At 44.3% G+C, this 22,286-nt stretch overlaps 1 protein-coding gene across 3 annotated transcripts in view; it reads left to right on the plus strand.

The window, feature by feature from the left end:
- erbb3a (erb-b2 receptor tyrosine kinase 3a) overlaps positions 1-22,286 on the plus strand; it is a 145,399-nt gene that overhangs the window by 68,828 nt on the left and 54,285 nt on the right. For all 3 annotated transcript variants that reach the window (XM_068024649.1, XM_068024648.1, XM_068024650.1), the window contains exons 2-5: positions 4,527-4,678; positions 15,481-15,667; positions 19,598-19,732; positions 21,408-21,473. In XM_068024649.1, coding sequence (XP_067880750.1) covers positions 4,527-4,678; positions 15,481-15,667; positions 19,598-19,732; positions 21,408-21,473 — 540 coding nt within the window. The remainder of the gene's footprint in view (positions 1-4,526; positions 4,679-15,480; positions 15,668-19,597; positions 19,733-21,407; positions 21,474-22,286) is intronic.

Here is a 22,286-nt window from a genome sequence, read left to right on the forward strand (position 1 = left end):
TTCCTCAACCCACCAAAGATGTTTTGAATGGCTTTGAAGATCAGGATAATTTCTGCTAGCCTCCAGTTGTCAGGTACAGCTCCACAGTTTATTGAGATTTGAAAAATCTTAACCAAAATGTCACCTATTTCCTCTCTGATTTCTTTGTGGTCCAGTGCAGGTGCCATGAGACATCTCATTGCCGCCAATGTTCCCCAAAAAAAACTGACCCGGAATCCCAAGATATGTGAGGCAGACAATCTCATCTGGCTGCCTGGATTCAGTGGTTTCAAAGAGGTTTCTGTGATTTACTGTCTTTCTCCTACATACACAAACACACCATTACTTGACACAGTCAGGTGACATACAAGAAAAACTGCAGGGCGCACCCTTACAGGAAACGAGCACACTTCTGCTGAACACCAAGTTTTGTGGGCTTTTTTTTTTGGCAGTGATGAGAGTAACTTCGTGCCAAGAGGCAGGTCCGTTCTAGCCCATGATTTTCATGTAGATTTGCACTGTTGTTCAGTGGCTATCTGACAGATTTTTAATTATGCTATTTCCTGCTCTTCCACCAGTGATAATGCTTTCAAAGCGGTTGAGCTACATTTTAAATAACTGGGTCGCTGCCCCCAAGGCTCAGTGGGTGAAGGCAGAATCCACAATGTGGACTCGTACATCAATGAAAGCCCCCCCGCAGATTTGACACCCTACGCTGCTCTTGGCTAGGACAGCAGCTGTGTGCAGGCCTGCTGCTCTCTGGCTATTATCTGGTAACCGCTGTTGGAAAGTTTGCATGAGAGGACAGGAATGGCTTTGGCGGTGATCCCCTCCGTGGTTGAATAGCCTGCATGGTGTCAGCCATGGCTCAGTGGGTAGCACTCATGCCTCTGAGTTCAAGTCCCAGTCCAAAGACTTGAGTGCAAAAAATCTAGGCTGACGCTCCCAGTGCAGTACTGAGGGTGTGCTACGCTGTCAGAGGTGCTGTCTTTTGGATGAGAGAGTAAACTGAGGCCCCCATCTGACCTCTCAGGAGGATGTAAAAGATCCCAAGGTACTATTTTGAAGCAGAGCAGGGGAGTTCTCCCCAGTGTCCTGGCCAATATCTATCCCTCAATCAACATCACTAAAACAGATGATCTGGTCATTATCACATTGCTGTTTGTGGGATCTTGCTGTGCGCAAATTGGCTGCCGCGTTTCCTACATTACAACAGTGACTACACTTCAAAAATACTTCATTGGCTGTAAAGCGCTTTGGGAGGTCCTGAGGATGTGAAAGGCACTATATAAATGCACTACTCTCTGTGCTTACACATAAAGAATGGCCATTTTAGTAACATGGCAGAGGCTGTCCAGTACCCAATCTATGGAACTGTACACAAGCATAAAGTGGGAGAAAAACAGAGAATATCAGACAGGGGAGGGGAAAGCATTTGGATCCTGACTCATTGTTGGCTAAAAGACTCTGAAAACAAAATGTTGCATTAGAACGCCCCAATGTTCTACTCCCTGAAAGGAATTTTTTCCCACCTCTGTATGTGTATGTGTATATGTGTGTGTTTTTGTTTGTTTTTAACCTCTTGGGTTCATTCCTTTTCTGCTTTACTGGTGGCTATTTTGTAAGCACCAGTGGTTGTGATCAACCATTTTACGAAGTATTTACAGCACAGAAACAGGTCATTCGGCCCAACTGGTCCATGCCATTGTCTACCTTATATTTATGGCCCCTCATTCTGGTCTCGCCCACAACATAATTTTGAAGACCACCCCCTCAGCCTTCTCTTTTCTGGAGAAAAGAGCCCCAGCCTGTTCAATCTTTTCTGATAGGTCCCACCCAGTAAATCTTTTTTGCACCTCTCCATTGCCTCTATATCCTTCTTATTACTATGGAGACCAGAACTGCGCCCAGCACTCCGTGTGGTCTAAGCAAGCATTGTGAAAATTCAATCATTCCCAGGTCTTCTGGAAAATACCTCTTCTGGTGGGATAGACCTGACTACTCTGTCTCTGGCCAGCTGCCATTTTAGCAAGTGGGGATTGGTGTCCTCTCGGTGCTGGATGCCAGTCATAGAGTCATTTATGGCACAGAAGGAGGCCATTCAGCCCATCGAGTCCATGTCGGCTCTCCACAGAGCTATGCTCCTGGATGCATAGTACCATAGACATGTTGAGTGCCAGGTTCCCTAATGGCTCACTAGGCAAGTGCTGCTGTGTGATGCCGACCAGGATGTTCCCAGCTTTGATTCCTAATCTAACTGATCGCACCTGAGGTAGTAATAGGAGCAAGACAACTGGCTTTAGTGTCCCTGGACTGGGGAGGTCTCATTGCAGCTCATTGTCTAGTGCCCCTGCTGGAAAGTGGGCATGTGTAGCTTGTGGACGAGGAGGGAATTGGGGTTGGCACTGATGCCTCCCATTGTTGAATAGCAAGTTGACAGTCACTGCTGAAGCTCACGTGATGAACGGCCACTTGAGTGAGGTATTGGTGGGCCTTGAGGAAAGGAGGGCAGAAAATTTGGAAAAGTCTCCAAGAAAAAATAAAGTTGATTCCAGGGACTTGAGTCCATTTTGGTTCGATGCAAGAGTTGTTAGTCTGGTACAGCTATCAAGTGGCCAAATCTGGCGATTGGCAGCACTCATCCTTCTTGTTTTGATGGAGCTTACAGAGCAATGTTATCACCCGCATGCAAATCTATTTGATTTGTTTGTTTGTTCTATTCGTAGGTCAAGCCAACAGCATTTATCTTATGTAGTTTCACATTTGATTGAGATGAGCAGGTGAAACGATGGGCCAGATTTTGAAATCACAATTGCACACCTGATTGAAAGGCTGTCATGCTGTGTCTTGTTTAGGAAGTTGTGGTATTAACCACCCATGTACCTGTTCATCTTTTATAGACAGGATCTACAAATAAGGTTGGATTATTTTGAATAGAACGCCATTTGTCCTATCGAGTCTGTTCTGCCATTTTGTTAGCTCTTTATCTTTCTAATTGCAATTTCCTGCCCTTTTTCTATATCTCCTCATATCCTTCTATCCCAAGTAAATGTCTTAACTTTAAAACACCATAATTGATTTGGCATCTAAGGCTTTCCAAGCCAGTGCATTCTGCATTCTTGCGCTCTTCGTGTGAATAGGTTTTTTGTGCATTCGCTTTTAACCAGTTCAGCTTGAATTCTAAGATTACTGACCCTTATTATGGATTCCCCTACATGAAGGAACAATTGTTTCCTCTATCCACACTGTTAATTCCCTTCATTAGCTTAAAAAACCTCGATCACTTCTTAGTCTCTTCATCTTCGAGGAATAGAACCCAAATTTACCCAATTTCCCATTGTTATTTTTTTTATATCTCAGATGGGCACCACACTTTCAGAAGGATGTATTGGTTTTTGAAAGGACTGCAGCACGGACTCCAAGGGTTGAGAGATTGATGGATTTTTGTTAACCAAATGTATTAAAGGATATGGTGGGTATATGGAGTTAGTTCGCAGATCAGCCATGATCTCATTCAATGGCGGAACAGGTTCAAGAGGCTTAAAAACCCTGCTCCTGTTCCAGTGTTCATGGTGAATCATCACTGGACTTTCTCCAAGGCCTGTACATCCTTCCTTAGGTGGGACACCCAGGATAGAACATTATTCCAAATGAGATCTGACAAGCGCTCTGATTAAGTGTGGTAGTACTGCCTTGCTTGTTATATTCTGTATATAACTTTTGTGATAAAGCCCAGTGTCCCTTTGGCATTTTGATTGCTTGTTGCAGTACCAAAACTCTGCTGCCCGTATCCTAACTGGCACCAAAGTCCCGTTCACCTATCACCCCCTATGCTCACTGACCTACATTGGCTCCCAGTTGAGCAACACCTCAACATCTCCACCACCTCAACATCAAACATCTCCACCAGCTCCACAATCCTCAGAGATCTCTGCACTCCTCTAATTCTGACCTCTTGTGCGTCCCTGATTTTAATTGCTCCACCATTGGTGGCTGTGCCTTCAGTTGCCTAGGTCCAAAGCTCTGGAATACCCTCCCTACACCTCTCTGCCCCTCTCTTTCCTTCTTTTAAGAAGCTCCTTAAAATCTACCTCTTTGACCAAGCATTTGGTCATCTGTCCTAATATCGCCTTATGTGGCTCAGTGTCCGATTATGTTTGATCGCTCCTGTGAAGCACCTGGGGATGTTTTACTATGTTAAAAGTGCTATATAAATACAAGTTGTTGTTACATTGGGTAGGAGGATGGGGAGTTGATGTTCACTATCTGCAGTACATTCTGGACTCACGTCTGGTACCGTATGGCTTGTGTTAATCCTATAATTGTGCATTGTGAACTGAAATGTATAGGCATCTCAGTAGAGGAGCCAAAGGCTGTAACAGGGACAAAATGGATGATGGAGGAGCTGATACTCATGCTTTCACAGTGCACCAGTTCTACCTATTGGATGTACACTGCCTCCAGGATAAAAACAAAGGCTACAAGAAACTGTAAAATAACTGATGAATTGAAGCTCTTGTTTACTGAAGGTATCTGTGTTTTTGCAGTCTGTGCTGGCACAGAAAACAAGTTGAGTTCACTCTCTGGCCAGGAGCAGCAGTACCAGCAACTGCAGAAGATGTACACGGGCTGCGAGATTGTGATGGGCAACTTGGAGATAACCAACATCGATGCCAACCGAAACCTCACCTTCCTGAGGGTAGGTACAAAAAACCGCCTACTATAAAAGGAGTATTTTGCCTTTATTATATTATATTACTATAAAAGGAGGTTCACTCAAGCATTTCGCATAAACCTGTGTTCATCTAAAACTCTGTTGCCTATATTTTAACTTGCACCAAGTCCCGTTCACCCAACACCCATGTGCTGGCCTCGCCCCTCCCTATCTCAGTAATCTCCTCCAGTCCCACAGTTCTGAGATCTCTAATTCTGGCCTCTTGAGCATCCCTAATTTTGATTGCTTCACCATTGATGACCGTGCATTCAGCTGTCTGGGCCCCAAGCTCTGAAATTCCTTCTCTAAACCTCTCTACCTCTCTCTCCTCTTTTAAGATGCTCCTTTAAACCTGTCTCTTTGATCAAGTTTTAGGTCAGCTGTCCTAATATCTCCTTATGTGTCAAAGTTTTATTGATAATGCTCTTGTGAACTGCCTTGGGATGTTTTGCTATGTTAGAAGCACTTAAATGCAAGTTCTTCACAATTTAAGAAATAGTAATCTCTATTCAACCCCAGGAAATATTAATGGTCTCACTGAATTTTGGTTTATATTCACAACTGTTCACTGTTTCAAACAATCACGATTGTGTTTGCAGCTGGTGTTTTTTTTTTGATTTCATGATTCAGTCTCTTTCACTAACACAAAATGTTGTGTGTTTTCAGGGTTAATAGTTGTGAGCAACACTCATTATTTGTGTCAAAAGTGTGTTGAATGTTGGTTACATATTCCAGGTGCCTTTTACCTTTTTGAATTCCCACTCATGTCGAGCACTCTTAGCTCAATGGCTTCTATCCTGAAAAGCAGAATGGAAAGATGTGGTAAATGCTGTGAAATGGGAGATTCTATTCTAAGTATGCCAACAAGTTACATCAGCTTGAACTGACTCTGGTGAAACTCAGGCTTGAGGAGGATGCTCTTGTTTAACCTAATGCCAATTCTGAATGTAAATTGATCAAGACATGCTGAGTTTGAATTTAGATGATTTAGACTCCAATCGGACTGCCAGAGGCAGTAGGGTAGGAGAGGCCACAAAGATAGCTGAAGTAGGAAATGAAGCCCTTCACTGTACTAAAAGCACTGCAATTGATCTTGGTGCCCCTGGTCAAGAGAGAGAAAAATACAAAGATTGCTAAACAGTGACCTCTTCTCTGCACCCCCTCCATACCTGACTTCCAAAAAGTACATGTCGGCCCCACAGTTGAATAGCTCCTGACACCCCATCAAAGCTCAGATATAGGGAATGGCTAATTAGGGTTAAGTACCAAAGGCTTACCAGCACATGTGAAACCCTACCCCTGAAATTCACTTCCTTGAGGAGAAGCGGGGCAAAAAAATAGGAGGTTGGATAAAATCCAAAAATATCTGTAACCCCTGCCCTTTTCTCTCCATATTTAATGCCCAACACTTACGGTAGCCACAGTCAAAAAGTTTCCAGCCAATGAACATTTCTAAGGATATCACAAACACTGCTCCTTTGCCAATTTCCACTAGTCCCATGTGGATTGGATGACTCACTCAGTTATTTTTCCTTAAGATTGATGACAAACTGAAGGAAGATTGAATGCAGATATCAATCAAGACTGCATTTCACACATGAAGGCCTAGAAATATGTTGGCACTGTACCTGTTTTACAGGCGTAAAGCAGGCACCTGAACGTCCAAAAAGGCAGATACCACACACGTGTTCATTCCACACTGGAAGTGCCCTACTTGCCATATTGGATCAGGCGCGAGTCGGAATCATTTAACACGGTCATTCAACTACTTAAATAAGGACCCAATGCTTGCTGTAGAACCACCCTTTGTGAAATTGGGCTGCCCAGTGCCTGATTCGTCACATGAGAAACTCACTCAGCAACTTGTGCCACTAACAGGCAACAGGACCTGCAGCAGCACTTTATAAAGGGCTCACCCACTACTGATTTGTGCTTAGAGGCAATTTTTGGCCCGTTTTCTCACTCCTATAACTAATTTCTGACATCTGCTAAGAAGTTTTTGTTGCTGGAGTGCTTCCTCTGTGCTACCATGAAGGCTGTCTGAGTTGTCAGCAGACACTCCATCATGGTGGTTGCCAATGTTATATCCATGGAGCTGTCCACTCATTCACTCACTGTCGGATAGAATAGTCTCCATGCTCTGCGTGAATAGAGAATAGCTCTGCATAGTGATTCATCATGTGAAGATTTCTCTAGCCTACCCTCTAAAATACACGTGGTGCCAGTCTTTGAGCTGGTGCTCGAGAGTCCGATCAAGTGACACTGCATCTTCAGGAATGTTGGATTCCTGTTCCTGAAGTTGCACAGTGGCGACCACACATTCAGCACCTGAAATGAAAGAGCTGGACAAGGGTTAGTTTTCAGAGTGAAGGGAGAGCAGAGAGAGAGAAGGGCTGCTGATAGTAGCTACCGGTTTGTCATGCAGAGTGTGTGGGGTAAGACAGAAGTAAGAAGGGAAAAAGAGTTAAACCCAGCAAGATGTCTCCTCTAGCATTGCCACTTGCCATGGCCATGACTCTCCTCCTGCCTGTGAAGGCCAGCATATTTTCTTTCATGAGGGAGAAGGTGTGCTGACAGACTCGGCCTCCTCCAGTCATAGCTTCCTGTCACAAGTTGTATTCAAGCTTCTCCTGCAGGAAAGGAGTGTGTTAGTGGCAACTTTGTGAGGTGTTTAGCAAATGTACCGGTCATGATTGAATAGTTCATGTACAGTGTGTAAGATGTGAGGTATGGGGAATTGAGGGTTGTAATAATGGTGAGAGTAGGAAGTGCAGAGTTTAAATAGGAGAAGGAGGAGATGGAGTGAAGTCTGGTGCAGTGATGGTAGGAAAGTGAAGGGAAACAGGGGAGCAGTGTTGAGTATAGAGACTGAGAGTGGTGCAGGTGTGAGGAGAGAGTAATTGAGGCGAGACAAGTACATACATACATATGAACATACGAATTAGGAGCAGGAGTAGGCCACTCGGCCCCTCGAGCCTGCTCCGCCATTCAACAAGATCATGGCTCATCTGATTGTAACCTCAACTCCACATTCCTGCCTACCTCCAATAACCTTTCACCTCCTTGCATTACCATGACAACTCTGCTGAGGCTATTGAACTTATTTCAGCATTGCAGCCATGTTCTGGGAGTTAAGCTCCTGGCATTAATCTCGGCACCAACCTCTTCCCATTGGCAAAAGATATTACCTGCAGGACGTTCTCACCCCAACCCACCTCCCACCCACCTCCAACCCTGGGGTAAACGGAATCTCCCTCCTCCTGACCAAAAATAAATAAAATAAATTGCTGCCAAGACGTAGCGACGCCTCATCAGTTGAGATTAAAAAAAAAGATTGATTCTTTGATTTCTATCCAGACCTAACTGGGTGTTTTTTTTCTGTCTACTGACTGACTATAAATGGGTTCTTTCTGAGGATTTTGTGGCTCTTGCACCTTTACAAGAAACTCAATCATTTTGGCAAATAAACATGCAGGGCACAGACATTCTTTATTAAATCGAGGCAAATGAGAGGAGTGTTTCCCATCACACAGCTGGCCTGCTTTCAGTCAGTCATGTGATTGATTTCGTGCTTAATCATGGAACGGGATGTGATGTCATCACTGCACGACACTTCACCTGGCCATTCGAAGTCTAGGCAGTCTGAACTCGGATCTGTCCCTTCAATCTAACACATGTTTTTCTAGCTAATTTCCCCTTCCTCTCCTAAAGACAGTGACTTATGCTGCTGTACTGTTCTATGGGTCCAGTAACACTTCAGCAACTTTCGCAAGTGGTCAATAATGGCAGACTGGGGGGAGGGTCTAGGTGGCGTACCACAGGGGTCAGTCATTCAATTCTCTTTGTTTGTTGCATACATTAACGAACCAGACACATACACATTTTTCTGGGCACTCAGGAAATCAAGCTATGTGGGGATGGTGCGGGAAGGTGGAATTGAGGTAGAAGAAGAGCCATGATCTGATTGAATGGTGGAGCAGGCTCGAGGGGCTGAATGGCCTACTCCTGCTACTACTTATGTTCTCAACCCAATTGTGAGCTTGCTTCTTTTGCAGATGACACTAAAATGGGCAGTGCCGTAGTAGGGACAGAGAATGTAGTTAAGGTTTTGCAGAAGGATTCAAATCTGCTATCCAACTGGACAGGCAAATAACATTTAATACCAACAAGTGCTGGATATTGCAGGAAAGATTCAACACCATAGTTAAACAATGAAGAAAACAGAATTAGAACAGGGAGACTTTAAAAGAGATGTAAGGAGCATGACTTCAGCTCGAGATAATGTGGAAAACCAATGAAGAAAGCAAATCGAATGTTGGGATAGTACATCAGAACAGTGAGTACAAGTGCACAGAGGTTACACTGAGAGTTTAAAATGCATTGGGCAGAGATTTGAATACTGTGTGCAATTCTGGTCACTATGCTTCAAAAGGGACAAGCTTGTATTGGAAAGGGTATACAGAAGAGCAACAAGTGTAAAGGGGATGGACTGTGAACAAAAATTAGAGAACTTCAGATCTACCTAGAGAGCATGTGGTTATAAGGTGGGATCTCACCAAAGTATGTAAAGTATTAAATGACAATATTAAGGTGAACCCAGAATGTTGCATTAATCGGGCCAGTTGGACCAGTGGACATTAATGTCATGAAAAATATATTCAATGAGATTTTAGGGAAAGAAATGTCTTTCCTCAAACTGTGAAAGACATTCTGAATGGTCTACCCAGTAAGGGAGTGGAATCAGACATTAGGATTGTTCAGAATAGAATTGGATGTTAGTTTGGATGAGTTAGAGTACTAGACGGATAAGCTCAGTGGGTTGAATGGCCTTTTCTTATTCTCTGCTTGCTGGGTTTGTAGAACCTTAGACTAAAAATACCAACAGGCTGTTTTATTATGGGGTGGATTACAGCTGAGTCCAATTGTGCCTTCAACCAACATCCATATATTTGTATTCTTCAACAGGAATCATTTGATAGCAACCAGGAGCAGAACCCAAACCATTTTTTGACTTTCCCCTCCCACTAGTTGCAGTACATTGAAATGCCTCCACCATGGCCCCAGCTGAAATGAGCTAACCCAGTGCCAACCAGGAATTGACCATAGGATCTTCCTGGTTTGTTTGGTTTAATCCCTCAGTGTGGAGTGCATTCACAGACCTCAGGGGAGCTTGTCACTGAATGACTTTAGTTCCCAAATCCAGTTCAAATGCTACTGATTTGAGCTCCGCTGATTGGCCAGTGGGTAAAGAAAACACCATATAGCATCATACTAAAATGTAGTGTGCAGACTAGAAGTCCTTAGTTTGATCTCCCATCTGTTCTGTATCAGCTGAAATATGCTGCAGTAGCAGTGGGGCTAGGGAGAGGAAAAATTATCTACGGTTCCTGCTCCAAAATGTTATCCAGGGACCCAGCTGGAAAGTGCATTTGTGTGAAGTCATCCTGTGGGAACAGTTAGCCCCGACAGTGATGTCCTCCATAGTCCGGTATCCTGCTAACATCACTATCTCGCTTCACATGTTTAAGATGGGTGAGGCACCTCAGGGCTGCTGGTTTTCCCAGGAAGAGTCCGTGTCTGGGGTGAACTGCTCCTGTGCTCGCTGGCCCACGATCGTCCAGAAATGGAAATCCCCGGCAAGGCCCTCGAGGAGAGAAGAGCAGATAATTTGGGCGGCAGGAGGGTGGGAGGGAGATCCAGTTACGTGTTTTTTTTTAATTTACTTATTTTGTCCAGGCAAAAGTTCCCTATTTTTAAACTTTGCATCATAGCAGCTGGGATAAAGTACTTCAAGGTCAGCATGTGTGAAGCCAATAACGCAGAGCATGGAGGCTGTCCATCCAAAACTGGCTTCTTTGCAGCTGTCAATCTTCACTCAGAATTCACGGGGACTATGATAAGTGTTAATCCAGAATCAGCGCCTGCTGCTGACTTTAGTTTTTCCTGACTTTGCAGATCCTGGTGTCTTTGTGGCCATTCTTGATGTGTTAGCTCAGACATTGAATGGCAGCAGACACTTGGCTACGGATAGGATCACACCTGCTCCATCCTTTCCTCGCCCAGCATCCACACACGTGCATTTTCCAGTGGGGATTACTGGAGAAGGAGCTGTCACTCAATTATTTATTTACAGAGGGGCTACTGGGGTAATTTATAGCACCCAACCATTGCCCCTGCTGTGATCAGCTAACTCCACACAGACCAGGGATTGAACCTGGGACCTTTTTCATCTGTGTGGCTCAGTGCTGCACCAGTAGGTGCATTTATAAAGCCAGCAAAAAGAAAGACTTGCATTTATGGGCGGCACAGTGACGCAGTGGTTAGCACCGCAGCCTCACAGCTCCAGCAACCCGGGTTCAATTCTGGATAATGCCTGTGTGGAGTTTGCAAGTTCTCCCTGTGTCTGCGTGGGTTTCCTCCGGGTGCTCCGGTTTCCTCCCACATGCCAAAGACTTGCAGGTTGATAGGTAAATTGGCCATTATAAAATTGTCCCTAGTATAGGTAGGTGGTAGTGAAATATAGGGACAGGTGGGGATGTGGTAGGAATATGGAATTAGTGTAGGATTAGTATAAATGGGTGGTTGATGGTCGGCACAGACTCGGTGGGCCGAAGGGCCTGTTTCAGTGCTGTATCTCTAAACTAAACTAAAAAAAATTATGTAGCGCTTTTCACAACCACCGGACTTCTCAAAGTGCTTTACAGCCAATGCAGTATTTTTGAAGTGTAGTCACTATTGTAATGTAGGAAACGCAGCAGCCAATTTGCACACAGCAAGCTCCCATAATCAGCAATGTGATCATGACCAGATCATTTGTTTTAGTGATATTGGTTGAGGGATAAATATTGGCCAGAACACTGGGGAGAACTCCCCTGCTCTTCTTTGAAATAGTGCCGTGGGATCTTATATGTCCACCCGAGAGGGCAGATAGGCCTTGGTTTAACATCTCATTCAAAAGCCTTATACTCTGTACAGAAAGAAAGACTTGCATTTCTAGAGCACCTTTCATGACCTCAGGACCCACAAATCCAAAATGTTTATCACTATAGTGCCTCATGTGTGTATCCACACTATTGGCAATTATCGATGGGATACAATTTGGTGAAGAGTGAAACCATCAAACTATGTTGGAAAGTGAGGTGGTTATCTATTGACTTGAATACTTTACAATTGTTGAACTATTCGTCTTGCTGGTCCAATTGTGATTTCTGTAGTTGGTGCTGAATGATCTTCACTTGACATGCTTTATAGCCACTCTTTAATGCTGCGATAAACAGGTTTTAAAAATAAATTAGAAAATCCATTCTATACTGTAAAAGAATTATAGTGGGACCTTTTTCATCATGTATGGAAAAGCCATGCTGTCGCAGTCTGTCTCTTTGTCTGCACCATGGTACATGCACCATGGGTGGCACAGTGGCGCAGTGGTTAGCACCGCAGCCTCACAGCTCCAGCGACCCGGGTTCAATTCTGGGTACTGCCTGTGTGGAGTTTGCAAGTTCTCCCTGTGTCTGCGTGGGTTTCCTCCGGGTGCTCCGGTTTCCTCCCACAAGCCAAAGACTTGCAGGTTGATAGGTTAATTGGACATTATAAATTGCCCCTAGTATAGGTAGGTGGTAGGGAAATATAGGGACAGGTGGGAATATGGGATTAGTGTAGGATTAGTATAAATGGGTGGTTGATGGTTGGCACAGACTCGGTGGGCCGAAGGGCCAGTTTCAGTGCTGTATCTCTAAATAAATAAATGCTCTATTCATTGTACTGTGGACTATTGCAATGCAGGTTAATTCTTTTCGAATACAACAACAAAAATACTGCAAATGCTGGAAATCTGGAATATAAGCGGAGAATGGCTGGAAATACAGGAATGCAGGTCAAGCAGCATCTGTGGAGAGAGAAACAGAGTTAATGTTTCAGATCGGTGACATTTGATCAGAACTCTACTGGTTCCCATTACAACTGGAAGCCACATCCTGGGCTGATATTTCAATGCAGTACTGAAGGAAAGCTGCAATGTTGGAGATGCTGTCCTTCAGATAAGATTTTCAGGTGGATGTAAAAGATTCTATGGCACTTTTCAAAGAATGGCCAATATTCCCCCATAACCAACACCACCAAAATCAGATTTGTTGTGTGTGGGTCTTTGCTGCGTGCACATTTGCTTTAAAAACACAAGTGATTGTACTTCAGAAAGTAATTTATTGGCTGCGAAGCACTTTGAAATGCCCTGACGATGTGATAAGGAGCTATATAAATGCATTGAGGTTTATGAAGTCTTTTTGATAGAAATTTTTTGTTTAGTTCCTACACTGTCTCTGCAGCAAAACGTACTATGGGAAAAAAGTAGCATCCCCGCTGGAAATGCAGGTATGTTGCCACATTCATCATGATATGGAGTGCTGAATAATGCACAATCTTTATCTCAAACTACAGGTAAGGTGCTGCCTGTCTGGACCTGCCCAGTGTAGCTTGGGGCCAGGGGACTGGAGTGGAGGCAAGAAATGCAGAGATTGTTCTGTTGGTTTATGAATCAAACTCACGCAGAAGATGCTGCTTAAAAGGTCGAACTCTGCTTCAGGCAATGAAGACCCATTTTATTTTTCAGCTTTCCAAAGGATTGTCTTTGATGAAATAATTCCTGGATAGGAGGTCCTGGGAAGCTGGCAACAGCTACTAAAACACACATTAGGCAATTTTATCTTTTTCCTTTCAATCTTGCCTTCATTTTCTCCCCTTCTCCCTTGAAGGTGTTGACTCCTTGCTGGTTGCCAAGCACCATCTCATGCCTTGTCCAAATGGCCAGTCTTCATCTGGGAACCGTGACGGTGAGGAGTCAGCAAAACTATTCAACTGTGGGGAACCTCGCACCTGAGCCTGATTCAGTTTTCACCTGATTTCCGCACCTTTGTGCGCTTCCCAGCAGAGGTCATTGAATTGCGACCAGCAGGAATCCTGTCTGATATTCCCCTTCCCTGGCCCATGCTTCTGAGGCCAATTGTAGCATTCCAACTGCTGCCCCAACTGTGATCAGTTAACTAGGACAGGCGTGTTAAGACACCCATCAGTTATTGGAATTTAGACCATGTGCTGTCATGTCTTGAGGTTAAAAGACAGGTTTTCAAATGTTATGACAACAGGCCATATTTGCATCTTCTCTCCTCCACTGAACACAAAGGCTAATTGGGTGGAATTATTGGCCAGTCCAGCAACCCCACCTCCACTTTCCCAATGTGTGTTCCTTGGCAACTGGATGAGGCCTCCTCCTGGTCAGCCAGCTGTAAGCTTCCTTCTTTCACTGATCTTGGGTTAGCATTGTGGACCTGCTTCAAGTTAAAATGGTCCTGCAGGATGCTGAAACAAGCTTGTGCTCAAAGTGGTGCACTCCCTTGTGACTCTTTCAGTGACGGGAGGCAAGGGTCCAGTTACTTGTCACGAAATAACGTGAAGTGGGTCACATTGTACCTGCGTTCAGCCTGTCCTTTCTCCTTGCTGTGCCTGCAGGTACTGTCACCCTGATGGGTCGCGTGTCAGCATGCAGTTTAATATTTACACTGGGTTATTTACCAGCAAAGGCAGCACAATAAATGGTTTGACAGGTAACGTCTTACTGTAGTAAGACACGTGTGTTACTATTGTAGCACAGGTCAGAAAGGTTCAAATTCAGGAGGTTGGGTGGTATAGTGAGTTAACATGTTGTTCCTTAGCCTCTGGGAGCTGGATTCCAATGCCGTCTACACTGAAATGACAGAAGTCTGCTCTCTGTGCCCAAACTTTGTTGCTGTTGGTAGTTTTAACTTTTTCTTGTGGATGAAGATTTGCAACAACAAAAAGCTTCCTCCATGATGACCTTGTGGGTAAAGACGTTCTCTTACTTTAGTACCGAGGCTATCTCAATGAGGAAAGAAGGGGAGAAAATGGCATGTGGTGAACTTTGCACAACTCAAGATAAAGACACTAAATTGGCTGGTGTACAGAAAGCAGAAAGTTTACATTGGTGTAGTAAGGAGTGGCCTTCTGAGTCGATGGCAAAGTATTAAGAGTGTACACAGAGCTTTACTCTGTATCTAACCCTGTGCTGTACCTGTCCTGGGAGTGTTTGATGGGACAGTGTAGAGGTCAGCCTTTCATGGGGTTAGGCAGTTGATATAGTACAAACAAATTGGGGGAGCTCAGGACATTGAAACGAAACGAAATTTATTTTTAGGGCTCCATTTTCCCCTCTTTCGGATACCTTGACTGCTTGCAGTTCTAAGGATGCTTGGCTGCCCTCTGCTACCTTGCCCGCTTGTGTGAGCTTAGACAGTCAGACCTAAATTTCTGATTATTACCTTTTTTAATGCTGATTAGAACATCTTTGTGATGCTCAGCAGGATATTTGTGAGGTTATCAGTGCTGAACACAATCGTTGCCCGACGTTCACACATGGGCAATTTTCAGCAAGGGTCACTGGACAGTGATCAGATGTGGGAACCCTGCCTGATTTCACCTGCCCTGCTGCTGTGCACCACCACCCTCCCCCACCTGCCCCCCCCCCCCCCCCCCACCACACCCACCCTCTGTAATCCAGCCAAGACTAAGGCCAATTCTATCATCCTTCCTGGTGCCCCACTGAGAGCAGCTAACTCAGCAAAAACCAGGGATTGAATCTGGAGTTTTTCACGGTTCAGCTTCACACTGGGGAGCGCACTTGCCAACTGAGACATTGGGGAACTGGATTTTTCTGATTAAATGCAAGATTTCTGTTGTCATGTCATGCTTATTTAATTTTGCCTTTTGTTCCTCCATAGTCAATCCGGGAGGTGACTGGATACCTGCTGGTGGCATTGAATCAGTTCGAGTATCTTCCTTTAGAAAACCTACAAATTATCCGTGGCACAAAGCTCTACGATGACAAGTATGCACTCTCGGTCATTCTCAATTACCGGAAGGATGGAGTTCATGGGCTGAAACAGCTTGGATTTAAGCAGCTAACAGGTAGGATCGTTGAAATGCTGGGTGGATGGGTGTTCGACAGGAGCTGCTGGGAGGATAAGTGAGTGCAGTGCACAGAGGGCAGACGTGATACTCCTTTAGCAGTGACGATTCAGCACTCAGCAAAGCCCCCACCCAAGGACTTTAGGTGCCTATGATGCCTTTGCAAACATTGTGTCATTAACATATTGTTTGCCTTTGCTCCATGACCTTTTGGTCAGCTGTGTGGCCTTGTCCAATCTGCACCTTCTCCTTTGTTATCTCTTGCCCCACCCCCACCTCACTTGCTTATAACCTGTGACTTTTCTAATATTTGTCAGTTCCGATGAAGGGTCACTGACCCGAAACGTTAACCCTGCTTCTCTTTCCACAGATGCTGCCAGACCTGCTGAGTGGTTCCAGCATTTCTTGTTTTTATTTCAGATTTCCAGCATCCGCAGTATTTTGCTTTTATTTTAGTGACTTTTCTCCTGTTCTGAAGGGAGTGCTTTATGCTGGGGTAGAGTCCCACAGGCAGCTGTAGCTTACCGATGTGAACGTAGACGTTGAGCATTGGCAAGTTATTCAACCACAGGGAGCATCGCATCTAAGCCCAAACTTGTCCTTAAACGAGAACTAGATTAATGTCGCCCTCCCAATCCTAAAATAGTGAAGCCAATTAAATTGAGAAGTGGGCGGGGCTGTTTCAGATCTGAAGCCCTCTTCCTTGCAAATTAAGCAGGCGGAATAACGACTTTGTTTTGTCCTTAAAATCTCTCATTGCTTCTTTCCAGCTTGCTCCAATTCTGTTAAATACATGGGTTTGGATGATCCTTGACAGGTGTAATTAAAAGATTTATTTGTTGTGACTTTTGCAATGAGTCAGTGAGAAAACGCAGTTTCTGTCAAACCAGATTTTCAACTGAGGAACAGAACTGGAGCCAAACTTCATAAAACAAGGCAGTAAACTGGAGAGGCACGGTGAAAGTTGCTGTCTGCTCCATCAGTCAGCCGAGAGCCACCCTGAAGCATTTCTGCTATCCATCACACCCCCAACCCTCGTGAAGAGATTGCCTCACACGAGGGGTTGCTTGCACAGGTGCCAGGAACCCCTCTGGAACCTCATCCAAGTGGCCGTTTCTCAAGTCGGAGCTTAGACAATCTGTGTCTAACAGCGGGCTGTTTGACTATGGAGGCATCACAGTTGAGCCTGATTCTGTTCTCATCCGATGCCCACACATGTGCACTTTACAGTAGGGCTGTGCTGTGTCATGAGAACCCTGGCTGACTTTCCTCTTCCTCGCCAGAGGCTAATTGTTATGCCCCAGTTGGCACCCAGCTTGATATCTGTGTTCTCAGCACAGACCAGAAATTGAATCTGGAAACTTTCTGGTCTATGTGGCTTAGTGCTACATATTGGGGAGGGAGCACACTGTAAGTGTTGCTGCAGAGTGAAAACCTTGAATTACCCTGCCGTTATCAAGCTTACCATTAACATCCTCTTTACAAGTGTCCTTCCAGTGGAAGTGGCTCAGTAATCGAGCCAGTTCCTGTAACTCCCCCATCACCTTGATTAGACTGCAGGGCAATTTTAGCAACAGTGAGGAGACCATGCATGCATGAATGAAACTTTAAAGCAACTGGAGACAACAACAACTTGCATTTTTATAGCACCTTTAATATAGTAAAATGTCCCAAGGCGCTTCACAAGAGCGATTATCAAACAAAATTTGATATTGAGCCACGTTAGGAGATATTTTATATTAGGAGATATTAGGACAGGTGACCAAAAGCTTGGTCAGAGAGGTAGGTTTTAAGAAGCATCTTAAAGAACGAAAGAGAGGTAGAGAGTTGGAGAGGTTTAGGGAGGGAATTCCAGAGTATAGGGTCTAGGCAGCTGAAGGCACGGCCACCAACGGTAGAGCAATTAAAATCAAGGATGCGCAAGAGGCCAGAATTGGAGGAGCGCAGAGACCATGGAGGGTTGTGGGGCAAAAGCAAGCTGTTGGTCTGTATAGGTGAGCTGAGAGGTTATCCCATCTTTGCTTTGAATCGGAATGATGGGCCCAAAGCAAAGTGCTAGCAGTTGTTTAACTCTCCTGTCACTGGCACTTTTGGTCAGAGGCACTTCGTGAAACCCCTTACTACAGCAAACTATTGATGCCTTCAATGTCATTAATGTGTGGTCATTTATTGTTCAGGGTGGCCTCCAATAGCACTCTTGTCATTATATAAAGAGGACTTAAATTCGAATTCTTTTACCAGCTCCTTGGAAAGAGCCTTTATCCCTAGATTGTTGCCTCCAGCCCCCTGTATTGTAGACTAGCTCCTGTGCATTCTCCTGGTGGCACATTGCAGAATTACAAAGATCCTGACTTAAAAGAATAAGGCAGAAAGTATCACATTAATGCAAGTGATGAGTAATTGTATTTAGCAATCAAATACTTAAGCTTGTGAACTAACATAGCTACAGGCATTGACAAATATTCCCCTCACCCTCCCATGCTCATTCCTTACGGGGCTTGGCTGCCTTTGGCTTGTAATGCCACTGCCCCCCGCCCACCCCTCTCCCACCCTCCCCTCGATCCCATTCTCTAGCATTCTCTCGTAAACCCATCCACTTCCCTCCTATTCTTTAAGAGCCCCCCCCCCCAACCCACTTCTTTCACTCAGGTTTTGGTTGCCCCATCTAATTCTTTGGCTCAGCATCCATCTTTTCCTTGTGTCTCTGTGAGGTGTCTTGGGCCATTTTTCTACGTGAAAGGTGCCATGTAGTTGCAAGTTATTGTTGTTGATCGTGACATGTGCTGGAGAATGGCGTTGCATCAAAGTGCGCACTCTTCATCTCTGAACCAACACAATGAATACTAAGCAGCTTATTCAGTCAGGGAGGACGGGTGGGAAGCGGGGAAGGGACATCATAGCTGAGCCCTACCCTGTTCAACAGCAACTTGCATTTATGTAGTGCCTTTAACATAGTAAAATGTCCCAAAGCACTTCACAGGAGACTTATCAAACAAGATTGGACACCGAGACACAGAAGGAGATATTAGGACAGATGACTCAAAGCCAGGTTTTGTGGTGTGTCTTGAAAGAGGAGAGAGAGAAGGAGAGATTTAGGGAGGGAATCCCAGAGCTTGGGGCCCAGGCAACTGAAGGCACGGCTGCCAATTGCGGAGTGATTAAAATTAGAGATACAGAAGAGGTCAGAATTGGAGGAGTGCAGAGCTCTCACCTGACCACACGTGCCCTTTCCTAGCGGCAGTTAGAAGATCACAATCAGGACCATAAACCCAGGCTGATCTTATTTTTCTTTCCCTAGCTCAGGAACACTGAGGCCCACTGTTGAGGTCCAGTAACTCAACACAAGCCAGTAATTGAGCCTGGTCTGCATGGCCGATTGAGGGGCCTTGCTGGGTGCAAAAATGGCTGTCGCGTTTGCCTAAGCAGCTGCAGTTGCTGCACATCAAACCAATTTATTGGTGCAAAATACTTTTGACGTTTTTGAAGAGGAGTGATGAGGCACTAGATAAATGCACAACTTTCTTTTTAACCACAGTATGCAGTGCCTTTACCTACTGAGCCATCTGGGGGAGGTGTTTGTTTTCTTTTGTCTAAATAAGCAACACTCAAGGAAGAATCAGTTCTACATCGGATTTTAGGGTATTGGTAAAGAAATGTTTGATTCGAAAGACAGATGATTAAATTAAATACTTTTTATAAAACTGTATCCACCTGTAAAATTTTAATGGTCAACGTTTATTAGAATTTTTCTGCATTGGCACCTGCTGTTAGTGTAACACTTATTCCCTGTATTTATCCCGAATGAAACAGTGAACATTTGATTGAATCCTCTCTTTCGCATCCTCTCACATTCTGGATTTACAATTTTGATGGCTTGTTCATCATTTTGTTGCTAAATTTCCTCTCCTTGTCTGTCCTTTTGTTGTGTAGAGATCCTGGTGGGAGGCGTATATTTAGAAACCAATGAGTTCCTGTGTCACACACAGACCATCAATTGGGCTGATATTCTTCACAACCCAAAGGAGAGACTGGACTTCAATGAGACAAAGGATGCCATAAAAGGCTGTAAGTATAGCATCCAATCAGTTGGGGGTCACCAGTTTTGAAATCTATGCTGTTGTAAATTTGTACAGTCAGTTGGTCCTTTTTGTGAAAAGCAAAGGTGCCTAAAGTTCCAAATGTCAAACTCTGTCTCATATACTTTCTGACTCCTCGTGCACAATTTCTCCTTCTTCTACTAATCTCCCTTCCTTTCCTGAAGCTACTGACTCTGGTTGGTGTGCACTTCCATGTGCACTATGCCCTCCAGTACTTTGCCTAAATGGCCATTCCTCATGTGTGAAAGGCTGGCTATTCAACTATAGGAGCATCACAGAAGAGCCTGATCCTGGCTTAGACATCAGAACTCCTCTACAGACCTTCAGATAGTGCCTTGGGATCTTTGATTTTCTCCTAAGCAGGTAGACGGGACCTCAGTTTAACATCTCATCTGAAAGGCAGCACGTCTGACAGCGCAGCACCCCATCAGCGCTGCACAGATTGCCAGCCTAGATGATGTGCTCAAGTCTCTGCATATGTTATGCAGTTCACACAGTTTGCATTCGCAGCAGGCTCAGTCACTGTGAACCCGTCAAGACAGAATATTTCAAAACTTCTAATAAACACTGATGTGGAAAGCAATGCCCCAAGGAAAAGGAAAAATCCATAAATCTAATTAATTTTAACCCAATTGGGAGTAACAAAATCTTCATAGAATCATAGAAAGTTTACGGCACAGAAAGAGGCCACATGGCCCATCAAGTCTGTGCCGAAATCTTGCTATTCATTCTTTAGTTAACTGAAAAATTTTGGAATTTTTGTGTCAAATATAAAATTGTAGAAACAAGCAATCAGCTAGGGCGTGCAGGTGAATGTGTATTCCATCATCTGAAGAGGTAGGAATGATTGAAGGTGGAACTCTCATTGACTTTTACTCTTCCTTTCAGTCCTTCCCTCCCCCCACATACCCTTGGAGTACAAGCATTTCCCAGATCTAGAAGGCACCCATTTGGTGTTCTGTTAGGACCTCTGCCAAAAACCTTCTTGAGCCACCTGATGGCAGAGGGTAAAAACTTAGCTGTGTGGGGTTTGTGGGCGCAGCCCTGTGTCTTATCTCACCTACGTGTCCAGGATTACAACATTATTATAAATGAGAAAGGTTTATCAGTCCATCTTAGTGCATCCATCAAAATGTCTGTAAAGGCCCCTCCCCCATTTCAGCATTCAATTGTTTCTTAAATGATTCCCGGGTTTTCGCTTCTACTTTTCTTCCTGGTCTTTTATTTCATGTACTAATTCCTTTTCACATGAATAAGAATTTCCTGATCAGTTCTAAAATAGCCTTTTACTAATTTGAACCTGTATCCCCTTGCCCTACTTTTCTCAATTAAAAAATTTAAAGTAGTCTTCCAGAGTTGTGTTTTTGAGCTTAACTGTCAGTCCAGGTCCCACCCCCCTAACCTGGCAGACCCCACATCTAGTCACAATACCAGGGTATAGCTGCAGTACCAACACAGGCATGATGAGCTGAATGGCCTTCCCTGTGCTGTAATGTTCTATGATTCTAGCTCAGCCCATATTCTTTGCAGATCAATGCCAGCAGCCCCAAAATTGAAGGCAATTACTTTTACATGCTATCAGTTTAGTTTGTTTCAATGTATCTGTGTTGGACCACAGTGATCACGTATCTCCTGTTTTTCAGGCACTAAGTGTCATGCATCGTGTAACGGACATTGCTGGGGCCCGGGTGAGGATGACTGCCAGACCTGTAAGTATACGGCCTGTCAGTTGTTGAATGTATTGTTACAGTATGCATGGAGTCAGATCGCAGATCATTCACGAACTCATTGAATAGCGGAACAGGCTCAAGGGGTTTAAATGGCCCACTATGTTCCTATGTTCCTGGTGCTGCTAGTGAGGTACAGAAAATGGACAGATAAAGGTACAGTCCATTGAGCTAGGTTGCAAGAACTGGCTTAAGACTGGTGTGCAGTACAGGAAGAATACAAACAGAGGATTACATGTGGATGCACCATAGCAACTTAATTCAGGTATAACACACGTTTCTGAAACATGTGAATGCATTCTGGTAGCCCAGACTTAATGGACAAATAGAATACAAGTATGAAGAGATGAGGAAAACATTTACAATAATTAAAAGAAACATGATCGCACAAGTCGGAAGCTGCCAGCTCCCCTTGTTTTCTCGTGCTCATTCACATATATAACTCATTCAAAATGTAAAATTCTGAAAGGTAAACCAAAGTAGTTATAGATAATTATAAATTAGTGTCAGTTTGGCTCAGCTCTGAATCTGAAGGTTGTGGTTTCGAGCCTCACCCCAAGATTTGAGTGTATACTCTAGGTTGATTTTTGAATGCAGTGCTGTTATTGTGCTGCATTGTCAGAGGTGTTATTTTCGGATTAGCTATTTAATCCAAAGCCCCATCTGCCTGTTCCGATAGATGTAAAAGATCCCAATTACACTATTCGGAGAAGAGAAAGGAGTTTGCTTGGTGTCCTGGCCAACACTTCTCCCTTAACTAACCTCACTGTTTCTGGAATCTTGCTGTGTGCAATG

The sequence above is a fragment of the Heterodontus francisci genome, chromosome X, assembly GCF_036365525.1.
Source record: "Heterodontus francisci isolate sHetFra1 chromosome X, sHetFra1.hap1, whole genome shotgun sequence".
Classification (NCBI taxonomy): Eukaryota; Metazoa; Chordata; class Chondrichthyes; order Heterodontiformes; family Heterodontidae; genus Heterodontus; species Heterodontus francisci.